The sequence below is a fragment of the Notolabrus celidotus genome, chromosome 3 (assembly GCF_009762535.1).
Source record: "Notolabrus celidotus isolate fNotCel1 chromosome 3, fNotCel1.pri, whole genome shotgun sequence".
NCBI lineage: Eukaryota > Metazoa > Chordata > Actinopteri > Labriformes > Labridae > Notolabrus > Notolabrus celidotus.
This window is the reverse complement of record NC_048274.1, coordinates 1,674,354-1,691,886: the sequence shown is the minus strand read 5'-3', so window position 1 is coordinate 1,691,886 and position 17,533 is coordinate 1,674,354. Positions and strand designations below refer to the sequence as shown.

The 17,533-nt window shown below is 42.0% G+C and overlaps 2 protein-coding genes across 4 annotated transcripts; one reads left to right on the top strand and one right to left on the bottom strand.

Moving 5' to 3' along the window:
• Positions 1-402: 402 nt before the first annotated feature.
• nob1 (NIN1 (RPN12) binding protein 1 homolog) lies at positions 403-8,810 on the top strand. 2 transcript variants are annotated; one of them, XM_034679879.1, is made up of 10 exons: positions 403-529; positions 1,349-1,481; positions 2,250-2,383; positions 2,752-2,823; positions 2,948-3,085; positions 4,951-5,127; positions 5,226-5,468; positions 6,939-7,036; positions 7,978-8,122; positions 8,352-8,810. In XM_034679879.1, the coding sequence occupies exons 1-10, from the start codon at positions 461-463 to the stop codon at positions 8,619-8,621; spliced, it is 1,479 nt and encodes a 492-aa protein (XP_034535770.1). In that variant the 5' UTR covers positions 403-460; the 3' UTR covers positions 8,622-8,810. The 2 variants fall into 2 exon arrangements, with proteins under 2 accessions (XP_034535770.1, XP_034535769.1); XM_034679878.1 differs by having other exon boundaries at positions 2,945-3,085.
• A 228-nt stretch (positions 8,811-9,038) lies between these two features.
• Positions 9,039-16,611, bottom strand: cog8 (component of oligomeric golgi complex 8). 2 transcript variants are annotated; one of them, XM_034679877.1, is made up of 6 exons: positions 16,519-16,608; positions 16,043-16,432; positions 13,540-13,747; positions 10,840-11,664; positions 9,867-10,035; positions 9,039-9,526 (listed from the first exon to the last, which is right to left on the bottom strand). In XM_034679877.1, the coding sequence occupies exons 2-6, from the start codon at positions 16,369-16,371 to the stop codon at positions 9,174-9,176; spliced, it is 1,884 nt and encodes a 627-aa protein (XP_034535768.1). In that variant the 5' UTR covers positions 16,372-16,432; positions 16,519-16,608; the 3' UTR covers positions 9,039-9,173. The 2 variants fall into 2 exon arrangements, with proteins under 2 accessions (XP_034535768.1, XP_034535767.1); XM_034679876.1 differs by having other exon boundaries at positions 16,043-16,611.
• Positions 16,612-17,533: the final 922 nt, after the last annotated feature.

The window sequence follows — 17,533 nt, the reverse complement described above, 5'->3', positions numbered from 1 at the left end:
TGAGAGTGATGCTGCGTTCAGGAACTTTAGAAAAACGGAAAACCGCATTTCTAAGATGATTTCTGCGATGCTACCATCGAAATCCTTCATTAATGGCTCTCTACAGCGAGAAAGAAGACATATTTCAATGGATTTAAGTATCAATTATTTTTATTGTTACAACTTCTTGCTCTTAAGAAGGTCCTACAACGTTTTTAAATTGAAATATTAAAAAAAACTCTTGATTTAACGACTAAATTAAGCAGAATCACGTTTAATAATTTAAAAGTTGTTCATAAATTATAAGTAAGAATTATAAGTATTTATAGTTAATTGATCACAGCGTTATTATCATGATTTGTCTTATTTTTAGTGTAGTTCTCATATTTCCGAGCAGAGCGCACCTTCGTTGTTTTCTTTCATCACGTGACTCTTCGGCGTCTCCTGATTGGTCGATCCACAACCTGGCCTCTCATCCAACATGGCGCCTACCCTGGTGGAGCATGTTGTCGCAGACGCAGGAGCGTTTTTAAAGAGAGCACCTCTCCAGGTGAGATTATATTCATGTTTTAAAGATTTTAAAGATTTTCTTTACAGGTTAATTACTGACTGTTAGCCTGAAGCTCTTCGTAGTGTCTGTCATAGTGAAGACTGAGGCCTAATATTGGGCCCTCAGCTGCGCACACAGGCAGGGAGCATGAATATGATGGGCTGGAACCTGAAATACATGTTATAATGTCAGTTATAGATCAGTATATTACATCCCTGTCCATGTTTACCTTAGTGTCAGTGATAATCAAGCTTCTGCATTGAGTTTGATTTCATTTCAGATTTATGACGCATATGAATGGAGAATATATTCAAGGATTTATTTATTCTGAATGTTTATTTTAGATTAATTCGAATTTTTTGAGACATAACTTTAAAAAAGACAATGTTATAATAATGTAATGATTTTTAAAAAATAGTATTCCTCCATTTTGACTCTAACAGAGCTTGCACTTCCCTTCAAATCGACAAAATACAGAGTTTACTTACACAATTTCAGCACTGAACATGCACAGATTATGGGATATAACAAAAGAACAGACAGATTTTTTTTTTTAGAGGAAAACAGGAAAGAAAATGTTAAAGAAAAAAAAAAATACTTCAAATAAATTAAAATAAATACAGTAAATTAATAAAATAAGTAAGGATACAAAAACATAACTAAAAACAATGCAAGTTAAAAAGACCAGACAAATACTAGAAATAAATGAGTTAAATAAATAAGTTAAATTAATATTAATATTAATGTGAGAGTGAAGTTTCATCCCTGATCCTGAGTTTTAAAGTTGTTGACATTCTTCTCTGTGGATTTGTGTTGCAGGAGATCGGACAGAATATCTACACTCTGAAGGATGTGGTGGAGGAGATCAGAGACAAAGCCACCAGGAGGAGTCTGTCCTTTCTGCCCTACCAGCTTAACTTTATAGAGCCAAACCCGGATCACATCAGACTGGGTAAACTATTCTGAGCCTTAAAACAAACAGGGAGGGTTGGGATTCAATGGCACTCAAACATAATGAATCACTTCAGAGTTAATTTTAGTTTATATTAAATTATCTTCATACTTAAAAACAAGGGATGGGAAAAATGTCCATGTCCTGGATCATGAAGTGCTCTTCAGTTAATCAGATACATCATTCAATTATTGACTTGTAATTCATCAATCATCACAGAATCGCTGTATCGTGACATTATCATTGTATCAGGTTTTAAATCATGAGTTACCCTGTAGTCCCCGCCCTCTCATAAATACCAAATTCCATCCATCTGGGGTCGGGTCGCTGGGGTAGCAGTCCAAGCAAATTGACCCAGACATCCCTCTCCCCGGCGACACTTTCCAGCTCCTCCTGGGGAATCCCGAGGCGTTCCCAGACCAGGCGGGAGATATAATCCCTCCACCGCGTTCTGGGTCTACCCCGGGGCCTTCTCCCAGTTGGACGTGCCCGGAACACCTCTAAAGGGAGGCGTCCGGGAGGCATCCTTATCAGATGCCCGAACCACCTCAGCTGACTCCTTTCGACGCGGAGGAGCAGCGGCTCTACTCCGAGCTCCCTCCGGATGTCCGAGCTCCTGACCCTAAAAAATACCAAATTCACTTTATATAAATATTTATTTATATGTTGTGTCTGTTTTTCTCTGAGCATCCTGTTTGAGATGTTAGGAGCTTGGTTCATGATGTTTGTTTTCATATTAAGAATTGGTGTATTTGTCTCTGATCTCAGTGACCGAGTTCTCCAAGAAGACCGGAGACTACCCGAGTCTGTCGGCCACTGACATCAAAGTCCTGGCTCTGACCTACCAGCTGGAACTGGAGCATGTCGGCTCACAACACCTGAAGAAGGAACCTGAAGTCAAGGTACCTGAGAGACCTCTAGATCTGTTCCTCTTCTCCTTCAAGGGCACAGACTGGAGGATTAAGCCCAGCTTTTAATCAACATCAACCAATGAAATCAATAATTCTACAACAGGAGAGGATAAACCAGCAGTAGATCACATTTCTTCATCTTTTAAAGTTTATTTTCAGGCTTTTATGTCTTTTATTGAGAGGACAGTGAATAGAGCAGGAAACTGTAAACTTTGTCCTGTTTGGTTTTAAGGTCATGTTGAGGCGTCACCAGATAAAACCTCCTGACAGGAGTCTGGATAGAGCCTCCAGGCTGTCTGTCACGGCGGTCAATCCTGTGTCTTCATCAGATTGTGACGTTTGAACATCTCTTGTTTCAGGTGAATGTTCAGAGCACACGTCGCCACCCAGAGAATTCCATCAACGTCGCTGGATTTCACTTCCCCTCTAAGGTGAAACTCTCAGAAGCTTCTCATTACATTGTTGTTTCTTCACACTGAAGAGTGAGAGTGTGTGAATGTGTGTATCTCGGCTGTCTAACCTAAAACACGTTTCATTGTTGATGTTCTTCAGAAGCCGGTCGACAGTTTGAGCGGCAGACAGACTCCAGCAAAAACCGAGACGTCAAACTCAGCGGGCGGCGAAGAGTTTAACACTTACAACTTCTGGAGAACGCCGCTGATGTCCTTCGACAGCGAGCTGCTGGAGTTACTGGTGAGTCTTCCCAGAAAGAGCCGCCGCATCGCACCAGTGTTTGTTTGATAAACGGATTGTAACTCCCTCCAGTCAAGACACGGACACAAGGCGTTCCTTTTCTTACGGGCATTTATTTTGCACAATCAGTGCCTTTGAGCATTTAATAAAAATCATAAAATCAGCTTGATAAAGCTTCAACACAAATTACATATACACATAACACACTACTTATCAAATCAAATCAATATACATAGAAACTTTATGCTGTTTAACTTATAATCACATCTAAGAAAATAATTCGGGCCACACAAACAAACTTTAACACGTACCTCACTGGCCCCATGAACTGTAGGGGAGTAAGACGAATATCTGGCTTCCCAGCTCTTTCAATGTGCAGCAGCTTCCTTCTCTCTGCATCAACCTTGCTGCATGGCAAGCATGAGGTGCATCTTGCTAAGCCCCGCCCCTTTCTCATGTTCTGGAAGCTTTCACTTTCTGAGGAACAATTCTTATTAACTTATATTAAACAGCTTAAAGCTGGGGTAGGTAATCAGATTTAGATACACTTTTTGTTATACTGGTTAAAATGATCTTTATGTCCTGATGGTAATCAATACATAATGTGTTCTTAAAAAAGAGTGAAGAAAAGCTGCTATCTACAGCCGGAGTAAACCTGGGAAAACACCAACCAATCAATGTTTTTTGGGTGCCAAAATTTTAAACCATTCAAATCCCGTCCTGCCGTTCTGCCCGCCTCCTGCAGAGCGTACATTTCCCCGGCGTTCACTCCCCGTCTCCTGCCTCTGCTTCCCCTGACTCTATTTACTGCCCCTCTCGCTCGACCTCGGGCCTGTCCCCTCTGACCTGATGAGGTGCTTTGCTCAGGACTGTAGTCCGGATCAGAGTCTAAAAAGCTCTCACCAACAAGCAAAAGAGTTAATGACATTCAGTAAGTCCTACAGAAATGTAGATGTACTGTAGCGTCCGCCTGGACGCTGTAGTGATGACGAGCCGATTGGTGAACACGTTGATCTTTAATAACCGGTCACTGTCGGCCGTTACCACGCCAACCAACAAAACAACAATCAATGTTTGAATGAATGAAGAACTTCTCCTCTTGTCTCTCCTCTCTCCCGCTCACACACTCTACACCTCTCCTGATGCCTTCACTGACTGTCAACACTGTAGGAATTAAGAACATCTACACTGAACAGGTTTAACAAACAGTAGAGCTGTTACAGTGTTATATATGTGTTATAACTTTTCTCCTGATATCGTGTCACCATGACAACTGGATAATGCTAGCATGATAGTTGTGAGTGCTAACAGCAGCCATGTTTGTTTGTGTTTTTAACTTTCACTATGAGAATGTTTTGGTGAGGACCGGTTTTGAATCAATCACCATCATATGGTCGCAAGTCAGCGGCGCTCGTGCATGTGAGCGGGGGGGGCGTCGTTTTGGAGGAGCTCTGAGGGAGGAGGGGAGGGGTTAGACGGAGTCATGAGGAAATGCTACATTCAAATTCATGCTAGTTTTCCGAGACTACCAACCCCAGCTTTAATATTTGAACCTTAAATTATTCCAGTTTTTAACTTTAATTATTATATGATTTAAATGAATTAAATGTATAAACTGAAATCACTGGCAGCTACACGGATCATATGTGAATGAAATGTCAGAAAACTTTTACAAAGAATCACAATTTCCCAAACTGACATCTTCAAATGTCTCTTTTTCTCAAACCCAAACTTTGTCTTAACGATACGACAGAAAGCTGCAAACAGAGTCATTCATACAGTTTGAATCAGCACTGTGCTTTCTAAATAAAACCATAGCTAGAGGTGAGATGTGTCACAAACTGATGTCTGGTCGTGTCTTTCAGGATCCTGTCGACGAGCTGAACTCAAAGAACAAACACAAACAGACAGAAACACAAACAGTCAAACAGACGGTGACACAGAAGGACACACAGACGTCTTCTGACAGCGACGAGTTCAACAGCTTCCACTTCTGGAGAGAGCCGCTGCCGACCATCGACGACAGCCTGCTGGACTTACTGGTGAGTTTACAAACACTCACACTGACCGACTGAGTTATTTATTTTGGCTCCTTAATGATGTTTGTTTGTTTGTTTGTTTGTTTTGTTTTGTTTTGCAGAAAGATGACAACATCTCCAAATCAGGCAGCGGATCACTGCAGACAGACAAGCCAGGGAACCAATCAGACGATGAGGATAAAGAGAACGAGCCTGCAGATGAAGAAGAGGAGGAGGAGGAGGAGGATGATGGAGGTGGTTGGATTACTCCCAGTAACATCCAGCAAGTGAAGACCGACTCCGGTGATTGGACGGCTCCTGTTGATGTCAAAGTCGGATGTTTGACCACCGACTTCGCCATGCAGGTAAGACGACCAATACCGGTCTGTAAAGACCCTGAAACCAGGTCACTTAAAGGAGGGTCCTGTTTTTACACATTGTCTAACTTTTAATACATTACCTTCCCTTATATTACCTGACTCTCTTACTGATCTTCTGGCTGTGTAAGATCAGAATCAGAATCAGCTTTATTGGCCAGGTATGCTTGAACACACAAGGAATTTGACTTTGGAAAACTGTGCTCTCTTTGTACAAGGCATAAGAATAAGACATACAAATAAAAAATAATAAATAATAATAACAATAACATCAGCTATAAGTACAAAAGATGAAATACATAAGATGCTTGATTCTGATTGGTCAAAACTCCTTGACGATGGTTATTAACTTTCACTGACATGAGCAGCACCAGAGACAAACTGATCACACGTCATGTCAAATCAATCCACAGAAAAGAGTTCAGACACATTTAGCTCCTGCTTGTTGACACCACAGACCGTAAGGTGAGGTAAAACCGTTAGCTTCCCACAGCATCAAAACAACATGGCTAAAACGCTAGCTTCAGTTAGCATGCTAAATCAGCATGCTATGGACATTTTGAAATTGGATCCTAATAATAATCATAATAATAATTCATGGGATTTATAAAGCGCTTTTCTGAATACTCAAAGTCGCTTTATATAGAATAAAAGTAAAAATAAAACATGAATAAAACAAAACAAGGACAGAGGTGGGGCGGGGTTAGAGGTCATGTGTTGTATTCTTTTTTGAATGATTGGAGTGAGTCAGAGATACAGCATTACAAGAAACGGCAGATGAAACAGGCTGCAATGAAGCAATCTGCAGACGTTTTATTGGTTCATCATGTTTACAGTAGCTCAGTCCATAGGGACTTGACTTGGGAACCCAAGGGTTGCCGGTTCGAGTCCCAGTATGGACGAAGATTGGCAAGTGGACTGGTGGCTGGAGAGGTGCTGGTTCACTTGCCAGGGCACTGCCAAGATGCCCTTGAGCAAGGCACCGAACCCCCAACTGCTTGGGGTGCGCTGGTTGATGGCAGCATCCTCACTCTGACATCTCTCCCTAAGTGCATGTCCACTGCATGTGTGTGCATTGTATAAATAATAAAGTACGTTCTTCTTCTTCTTCTTCTTCTTCTTCTTCTTCTTCTTCTTCTTCTTCTTCTTCTTCTTCTTCTTCTTCTTCTTCTTCTTCTTCTTCTTCTTCTTCTTCTTCTTCTTCTTCTTCTTCTTCTTCTTCTTCTTCTTCTTCTTCTTCTTCTTCTTCTTCTTCTTCTTCTTCTTCTTCTTCTTGTGTTAGAAAATAATGAAATGTTTCCTGAGGGGACGTCAACAGTTGTCTTGTTTTACAGTCACAGTTTGAGCAGAGAAACCTCACCTTTGCTCAGATTTTCTCAGGGGAGTGGTCAGAAGAGGTGCCAGATTATCTTCTGTTGGTTAGTTGATAGTTGATTTTTTTACTTCCTGTCTTTCCAGAACGTTCTCATCCAGATCGGACTTCATGTCCTCTCCGTGAACGGGATGCTGATCAAACAGGCGAGGAACTACATCCTGAGATGTCACGCCTGCTTCAAGTGAGTTCATCCAGTCTGTGAATATCAAACATCGCCTTCTTCAAGCTGCGATGCTACAAAATTAAAGAAGCATTCCTGATATGCTCCTCTTTAAGGCTGCATTTATCAATGATCAGTTTATCAGTTACACCTGACAGTGCCGTACCTCTGCATTACAACTAGTCTATGAGCTGTAACCTGTTTTAATTTAATGAAGATGACAGTGTTTGAACTAGGAGTGTAAATTTCAAGTGTTCTCCCTGATCGATCTTTGGAAATGTTAACGATCAATTATTGATTAATCACTACAAAAAACGTAAACGTTTTCCATGTCAAAAATATAAAAAATGCGTTTTTTCCCCTGAATCAAATTTTCCTTCACGACACAATGTATATAACTGACAGTATTGAATATCTACGGATCGTATTGAGGTGTTCAAAATGTTAAACACGCTGAATATCAACGTGTGGAGCAGGCTCATAATCTCTGCAGACACACAGTCATAAAAGTGAAGGCTCAGACTTCAACAAGGGAACTGAACAGAAACATGTTTCAGACTCACAGTGTCCAGTATCTGTCGACTCGTTCTTATTGAGAAAAATAATCATGTGAACGCGGTCAGGTGTCAGCCGGGAGCGCAACCGGGTCAGAATCAGTCTGGTGGTGGAGGAAAAAAAGCGCTCATGGAGACCTGTCACTCAGCCGCAGCCCCAAGCTGAGCGTCACCTTCAGTCAGCTGATTCACATCCAAACATGCTTTAAACTTCAAACACCTCCCTGATAGCTGAACCAAATATGAGACCACATGATGTTTGTTCCAAGGGATAGAAAATCAAAACAAAATAATGTGTTTGAGTAAGTTCTTAACAATCAATTAATCGTTGACATCCCTAGTTTGAACCGAACAGTCAAACGTCTTATCATGTTTCTGTTTTAAGTGGAGGGGTGTGTTTGATTTCAGGACGACGAGCAACATGAACAAAGCGTTCTGTCCTCACTGTGGAAACCAAACCCTGAAGAAGGTGGCGATGACGGTTAACGAGGACGGCAGCAAGCAGATGCATTTCTCCAAAAACCCCAAAGTGCTGAACTCAAGAGGACTGAAGGTAAGACAGAGACACACCCACAACACGACTCAAACCATGAAACATCTGAACCTGTTACACCTCTACAGCTCTTACCATGTTCCCTAACCTGATAATAACCCAGGAGTAGTTATAAACATTTAGTAAGTACAGATTCCTCATTCATGTTGGAGTGAGGATAATCTCCCTCTCTCAGATAGAGAAGCTGCCGCCTCATTAACCCCTCTTCTTCTTCTCTGCTGTGTCGTAGCACGCGCTGCCTCTGCCTCAGGGAGGGAAACACGGGAACAACCCTCACCTGGTGGAGGATCAGCGTTTCCCCCAGCAGAGACTCTCCCACAAAGCTCGCCAGAAAACCGACGTCTTCAACCCGGACTACATGGCCGGAGGTTCGCCCTTCTGCGAGAACGACATCTACAGCCGAGCCGCCAACCTCAACATCAGAGACGGGCAGTGCGGGGGCGGGCGGAGACGAGCCAACCCCAACGCCACCCACAAGAAGTTTGTCAAAAAGAAGTGAAGAGCTGGAGACGCGTGGTGACGTCACCAGAGGACTTTTGTGACCTTTAAGGATCAGACTGGATGTTTATCATGTTTGAATCTGTTTCTCCTTCAAGTACAAAACCAGCAGTTCCCTCAGTCGTCATGTTGAGACCGATGTATTAATATAATGTAACTCCATTAAACCCTAATAAATGTTGAAACTTCATCGGCTCTCTGTGGTGTGAAAGTGTGCCGTAAAGGGTCTGAGTACTTCCTCCAACACTCTTCAGATGAAGGTTGAATCATGAAGTTGTGATCAGTCTGAGTTCATGTGATAACAGACCAAACACTCGTTTATAATTCAGGCTGCTGAGGTTTGATCCACTTTATTTATTCAGCAGATTAAAACACATTCATCCTGCAGCTTGAAAAAGAGAGTTTGGCAGTAAGAGAATCTTTTGTTAGAATAATTTATTTATAAAATATTCACAAACACACCAACGAGTCCCAGAGTCTGTAATGATTCTTCAAACACCCCCTTATATGAATCAGTCAAAGCTGCAGAAACAAGCCTTTTAAAAGCGTCTCATCATTCCAGAGAAAACTCTTCCTCCTCCTCCTCCTCCTCCAGCATCGCCTCCTCATCCTGCTCCTCTGACTTTGTCACTGTCACTTCAGACTCAGAGTCCCCGAGACCGGACCCGGTCTTTGCTGAGTCTGGAGACTCTGACTCCACCTTTACATCAGGGTCTTTTATTGTTTCTGCGAGCTGCGGGTCAAACGTCAGGCTGCCCAGCTCTGAGCTGATGTCGAACTCTGGGACCGGGGCCGCCACGGGTAACGGTTCTCTCTCAGGAAGCACAAAGTCCAGAGGCTCGAGGATCGAGGAGAGGTCCACGCTGCCCAGGCTGCCGTGCTTATGAAGCTGAGTCACAGGAACACCTGCAGAATCACAAAGCACCAACCTTAGAGCGCCATCTAGAGGCTAACATGAGTATTGCACCTACTATGTCTACATTAGAGGGGAGTACTGGTGTTTCTGGGAATCATACTTTTTGGTTTTTATTCAGATTTGAGAATAAGAATGACAAAAAAAAAAGATATATTAAGAGAAAGAAAAAGATATGTGACAAATTGATTTACATATAAATAATTACAAAATACTTGCAACTAAAGCTGTTTAGGACCTGCATAAATAGCAGATTATTATCCATCAAATCAACATGAAAAGACTAGTTTGATAAAAATGAAGCCACTAATAAGCAGCTAAACCAATCCTCACCCAGAATGAGAGCCAGCTGAGCCGGAGGAAACAGGACCTGCAGGCAGCGGTTCAGGAACGGCAGCAGATCTTCAGCGTACGCACAGCAGAACTGAACAAACAGCTCCTTCTCTCTGCTGCTGAAGGCCGACTCCTCCGCCCGGTGGAACACCAGAATCTGACGGGTCACCTGACGGGAAACAAGAGCAGCGAGAATGAAGACAGATGAAATTGTAATATAAAGATCTCGCCTGAAATATTGACCGTACACTCAGTGTGGAGGCTCAAACAGTGTGATTTAAAGAACTTTTCAGCCCGTGACCCCCAAAATATGGGTGCCAAAGACTTGCGACCCCCACTGTCCCTCAAAGTGATTTAATGTGTCTTCATTTAGCTGGTCTGCAGAAAATGACCCTGCCTATATGAGCATGTGTCTGTGTTTCCTGTGCTGTTTTGAATGAACCTGCTGCTACTGATGCTTTTGATAATTAACTGTTCACTAACCCTAAACTTAGGAGTCATCTGGCAACAAAGAGAGGCAGAAAACTCATTACATTTTCTATTTTCAGGGTTTTATTTTGAGTTTAGCTTGTATTTTTGTCCATATTTTTACTATAATGGGTAAAATGTACTATTTTGAGATAACTTTAAAAAAAACATTCTGTAGGACATCTCAAGACCCCCCCCCTTTGCCTCACAACCCACCAGGGAACCCCTGATCTAAAGGAGATTCTTGCACTGCAGTGTTCAAGGTTAAGATGTTTAAATCATAAAGAGTTCAAAGAATAATTAGAGTTTCAATCCTTCCCTTTCAACCATCAACTAAGAAGACAATAGGGACTAATGATGCATCCATAATTCCAGCTAAATATGACCTGACATGCCTCTGAGTTCCTCTATATTTCTTTGAACTCTCATCCTACGTGTGGAACCAGATGAAAAAGTGAACATCATTAATGACATGAAGAATACAGGAAGGATAAAAGCTGCGTACCAGCTTGAGACCGTCTTCAAGACACTGTGTGATGTCCTGAGCCAGTCCTACGGGGCAGCAGAGCCGCAGGTCGTTGAAGGCCGTCAGGATGTTGTTGAGGAAGCAGGCCAGCGGCTGGAAGTCCAGCAGGGACATGGGGGGCTGCAAGGTGCCAGGTTGGGTGCTGGGGGCCACAGGGGGGATGGTCCCTCCCAGCACTGAGGGCAGTGAGATGAGCGTGTACAGATTCATGTCCTCCTGGAACTTCTCCACAGCCTCCTGCACCGCTCCACGGAACGTCTCTGCCGCCACCCGCTGGAACATCGGCGCCAGCTGCCCGCGGAAGTCCGCCCCCACCCTGCTGAAGGAGAGGCCAAAGTACATGCACTGACCCAGCAGGGAGTCCAGGCGGCCTCCCACACCCCGCTGCAGATCCCTGTCCAGTGTCTCCAAGAACTCCGCCACCTTCTGCACCACCCAGCCGTGGAAGATGGCTGCTTCGTTCACCGACACCTGCCCGCCTGCAGGGGGCAGCAGCGGGTCCTCGTCAGAGAAGATGGCTCTGTACTGGGTGATGATGTCGAACAGGTGGACTCTGCAGGCCTCGATGGTTTTGGTGATGTGGAAGTAGGGGTCGTCTTCAGGGATGGCAGTGAGGATGGAGTTGAGCCAGGTGCCACGAGCCTGCAGGAACTTCACCCGGAGCTCCGCCTCCGTGAACACGTCCATCCTGCGCAGGTATCCAATCACACGCAAGCAGACGGGGAGCTGAGAGTTGCTGCGAAGCTGCTGCAGGAGCTGGTTGAGCATCAGCTGAGTGGACTGACGCACTTCACGAACAATCCCCTGAAACACAAGATGTAAAGAATGAATCTGATTAGTCGGCATGCTTGATTTGATCTCAAGTCAAAATTGTAGAAACAAAAACAAAAACAAAGCTTATTATCTGAAAACAAATTGACTATGTTTGTGTGAAATCATTTGTTTGTTGAATAGTCAACACTGTAAGCATGAGTTCTTAAATACATATAATTTGGGTCTCAGATTTCTTAAAAGGCAAGGCAGCTTCATTTGTATAGTGCATTTCATACACGAGGGCAACTCAATGTGCTTTACATTAAAATATTAAAAGCATTGGAAACATTCAGACAAGCATAAAAGAACACAATTAAAATGACAAATATAATAAAACAGAAAAGAAAAGGAAAATTAGAAATATATTAAAAATTACATTAAAATTTTAATTTAAAGTGAGTTAAAATGAGCTAAGATAGGAAGGCAGTGGGAAATAAGAAAATCTTAATCTTTGATTTTAATATTTCCATGTCATAGCATCCTGCAGGTAGGTGACTAATGATGGGATGACACTGGAAACACACTGGGGACATTTTTTATCGTCCCCACTTTGGAGCTAGTGTAACAGTGTGTTTACATCAACATGTTTTCTAAAGATGAAAACATATAAATAGAGAAAAGTTAACATAAACTCAAATATATGAAATTAGGATAGCTTTGTGTATTTTTGCATTTCATGTATAACATGTTTTCTGCTGCAAATTTACCCTGATGGATGTTAATTTTAGCCATTATAAAGAAAAGTTATAATTTGATATATTTTTTTAAGTGTTTTAGTGAATTCTTAATAAACAAACTTAGTATTTTTTGTATTTAAAGAAATGTAAAACTTGCAAAACAATGTGCTTTACATTAAAACATTAAAAGCATTGGAAACATTCAGACAAGCATAAAAAAACATAATTAAAATGACAAATATGATAAAACAGAAAAGAAAAGGAAAATTAGAAATATATTAAATTAGGATAGCTTTGTGTATTTTTGCATTTCATGTATAACATGTTTTCTCCAGCAAATTTACCCTGCTGGATGTTAATTTTAGCCATTATAAAGAAAAGTTATAATTTGATATATTTTTTGAAGTATTCTAGTGAATTCTTAATAAACAAACTTAGTATTTTTTGTATTAAAAAAATGTAAAACTTGCAACAATACTGCAAATGAGACTTCCCAAAAGGTGCATAGTTGTTTCAGTAGCAAGTCAACAAAAAGAGCAATTTAAATGTCCTTTTTTATCCTTTGCTAATTGTATTTTGCTCAACGATCTTAAAAAAGAAGATTTAAATATGCATTATGATCAAGGCAAGGCAGCTTTATTTGTATAGCGCATTTCATACACGAGGGCAACTCAATGTGCTTTACATTAAAACATTAAAAGTATTGGAGACATTCAGACAAGCATAAAAGAACACAATTAAAATGACAAATATGATAAAACAGAAAAGAAAAGGAAAATTAGAAATATATTAAAAATTACATTAAAATTTTAATTTAAAGTGAGTTAAAATGAGCTAAGATAGGAAGGCAGTGTCAAATAAAAAAGTCTTAGTCTTTGATTTAAAAGAGGTGAGAGTTGGAGCAGACCTACAGCTTTCAGGGAGTGTGTTCCAGATATGTGGAGCATAATGACTAAACGCTGCTTCACCATGTTTCCTTCTGACTCTTGGGACTGAAACCAGACCAGTACCTGATGACCTCAGAGGTCGAGGTGGTTCATACAGTAGTAGCAGATCAGCCTAAACCATTCAGTGCTTTATAAACCATCAACAGCAATCTGAAATGTTGAGACAAGCTGAGGAAGACATCTTGGGATTGAGTATTATCTAGTGTTTGAATCACAGCCTTCTCAGATGGACCTGCACTCACCTGGATGACGGGCAGTGACGAGTGCTTCTTCTCCAGCCTCTTCACGTAAGCTGCCAGCTCCAGAGCCTCCTCGTAGTATCCGTTGCGAACGCAGGTGTCCATGAGCTGAGGGATCTCCAGGATCTCCAGGATCTCTGTGTGACGATTCAACGTGAGGCTGTTCATCCGACGGCTGGCTCCGATCTCCTCCGCCTCCTTCATGAACCCTCTGAAGGAGAAATAAACACAGAGAGAGAATGTCTTTACAAAACTGCCATCCACATGTTAGTTCAACAGTTCAGTTCGTCAACAGGATCCTGAAAGACACGAGCAGACATCAGTTTGTGTCACATAGCACCTCTACCTATGGTTCTATTTTTAAAAGCATGTTACTGGGAGTAATGCTTTTAGAGTCCATTTTAAGATTCTTTTATTTGTTTTTAAATCTTTAAATGGTCTCACCCCGCCCTACCTCTCTGAGCTGATCCATCTCTACGCCCCTGCTCGGTGCCTCAGGTCAGCTGATCAGCTGCTGCTGGAGGTACCGAGGTCCAAGCGGAAGCTCAGGGGGGATAGGGCTTTTTCTGTCGCTGCTCCCAAACTGTGGAACGATCTTCCTTTAGCCGTTAGACAAGCCTCCTCACTGTCCACTTTTAAAACTCATCTTAAAACCCATTTTTTATTCCCTGGCTTTCGACTCAGCATGAGACCCTGCTCTTGTTTTAGTGCCTTTTTCTTTTTTTTAACTTTATTTTATTTTATCTTATTGTTCTTATTGATATTATGATTTTATTGTTTGTTTTTATCCATTATGTTTCTGTGCAGCACTTTGTGTCCAGCTGCTGTTGTTCTTAAAGTGCTTTATAAACAGGAGACAGCAGGTGAGGCTGGGGAGCATCAAATCCAGCACCCGGACCATCAGCACTGGCGCCCCACAGGGATGTGTTCTCTCCCCACTGCTCTTCTCCCTCTACACCAATGACTGCACCTCAGGGGACCCCTCGGTGAAACTCCTGAAGTTCGCAGACGACACCACCGTCATCGGTCTCATCCAGGACGGAGACGAGTCTGCTTACAGACAGGAGGTGGAACAGCTGGCTCTCTGGTGTAGTCAGAACCATCTGGAGCTGAACCCGCTCAAGACGGTAGAGATGACAGTGGACTTCAGGAGAAGCCCCCCCCCCCCCCCCCCCCCCCCCCCCCCCCCCCCCCCCCCCCCCCCCCCCCCCCCCCCCACTCCCCCCCCCCCCCCCCCTCACCATCCTAAACAGCACTGTGTCTACTGTGGACTCTTTCAGGTTCCTGGGATCCACTATTTCCCGGGACCTGAGGTGGACCTCCCACATAGACACAATCAGAAAAAAGGCCCAGCAGAGGATGTACTTCCTGCGTCAGCTCAGGAAGTTCAACCTGCCCCAGGAGCTGCTGATCATGTTCTACACCTCCATCATCCAGTCTGTTCTGTGTACCTCCATCACTGTCTGGTTTGGCTCTGCAACCAAACTAGACAAACACAGACTGCAACGGACTATAAGGACTGCAGAAAAAATCATCGGTGTCGACCTGCCCCCCATCCAGGACTTGTACCGGTCCCGGGCCAGGAAACGGGCAGGTAGCATCACCGCTGACCCCTCACACCCTGGACACAAATTCTTCAAACTCCTCCCCTCCGGCAGGCGCTACAGATCACTGTGCGCCAAAACAACCCGCCATAAGAACAGTTTCTTCCCCCAGGCTGTCACTCTGATGAACACTAAACCATAACAGTGTCATACCTGTCAGATAAATACTCTCTGTAAATATACATGTAGATATACAATGCAACAATTCTCAAGCAGAATTCCATATTTCTATTTTTTGTATTATTTAACTTCTATTTTATAATGTAAAACTACCTCTGCAACTCACCACTGCACTTTATCATATTATTTTAGCCTGTACATATTAGTCAAGCCTATTTGTTGTTTCTTTGTATTTATAGCTAAGGTTATTGTTATTATATTTTCATTTTATTTTTATTGTAGTTCTTATTCTTATTCCTATTCTTATGCCTTGTACAAAGAGAGCACAGTTTACTGAAGTCAAATTCCTTGTGTGTTCAAGCATACTTGGCGAATAAAGCTGATTCTGATTCTGATTCTGATTCTGAAATAAAGTTGAGTTGAGTTGAGTGATCCAACCACCTCCATCATCCTCATCCTCCTCCTCTTCATCTGCATCCACAACTGTTTCCACAGTTTTGTTGAATATAACAATCCAGAGGGGCAAATTCCAGTTTAGGAGTTGTGCATGTGTTGCTTTAGGGCTCTGTGATGGTTTAACTCATTATGCATGGATGATTTTTTGCTGAATAAATGAGTACTCTTGTAAATTAAATGTGATACCTTCATCCCAGTATATGTCATCACAAGGATCAGCTGATATATTCCATGTCTGATACACTTTCATTCAATCAAGGTAATATATTGTTCTTTTTTAATACATCTCTAAATCTGGAAGAGTTCATCATGTCTCCCTCACTGACCTGCATCTCTCCCCGAAGCTGGGCAGTTTGTCCAGCAGCCGGGACACGCTGCTCTCCACCCGGCCGAAGTCCCTGTAGATGTGCTCGGTGCAGTCTGCGGTCCGGATGAAGGTCTGGTAGTTGGAGAAGGCCAGCTCCCGGGTCTGCTGCAGGATCTGAGCCCGCTCCTCGGCCAGCCGCTCCGGCTCCCGGCTCAGCTTCTCCACCCCGAAGGAGCTGAGCTCGGACAGGTAGGCCGTGAAGTCCGGGTTGTCCCTCCAGCTGTCCGGGAAGCTGTCTTTAAAGATCGACGCCAGGATACTCTCATCCTCCACGTCCACCGCCGCCATGTTGGACCACAGTCTGTGTTGGACAGCTCTGAATAAACCTCCTACTGCTGCTGATGAAGGGCTGTCAGTGACGAACACTCATTTACACTAATAACACATAATCTGATTCATGCATTAAATAATATAAATGTTTACAACTTGAATTACTTTCCAAATAAGCAAACAGAGCGGACAGCAGTGTTGACAACCACTTCCTGGATCTTCTTCTTCTTCCTTTACTGTTCAATGCGGATTGTGATTAGACAGGTTTGAATGGACACAGCGCCCCCTACTGGACACTACGAAGAGGATTAGGGCCACAGGAAAATTAAAATTAAAATTAAGGTCAAAATTGTTTTTTATTATTATTATTATTATTATTATTATAATGAGAAAAAAGTAATAATTCTGAATTTAATCTCAGAATTCTGACTTTTTTTCTCAGAACAACAATAATAATAATAATAATAATAATATTAAAAAAATGTGACCTTAATTTTTTTTTCCAGACAATCCTCTTCCCTACTATCATTTGGTAGTCATTATAAACGGTGGAATATCTGTTACAAAGGAAAATTATGCTTTCAAAGCATAGATCCAGATACATAAAACAGATAGATAACTAAACTAAGAAAGCAAACAAATATAGTAGAGTATATTTCATGCTAAATAAATCCATTCCTGTATTCTTCTGTTTCATTCTCTGCACCCACTGATTCGGAGTGTATTATTGAATCTATCTGCTGTTAAAACCTCTCCTTGTAAATAAGCAAGACAAAACCTTCTATGACAAGTAACACAAAATTATGTTTTTTTTAGCTTGTACACACACATTAGCATTGTTTGACAACAGAAAGGATGAAAAACAGTTGCTGTATTTCATTTGAGATGCATGCAGTTTTTTTAATACACATCAAGCTTTTTAAATGCTAAGTAGGCTCCATTGTAATTAAATGTCATTTTGCTTCCACTTACATCAGCTTTAACATTTAAATACTGATTTAATGCTAATATTATGACGATAAACAGATACAGTGGAAGAAGGAATCTTACGGAAGAAGATTAGGGCCATTGGAAAAAAAATGTAAATATAATTTTTTTTAAGGTGTAATTAATCAAAAATAAAATCTGAGATTAATGACAGAACTCTGAGAAAAAAGTCCGAATTTTTGAGGACAAGCAG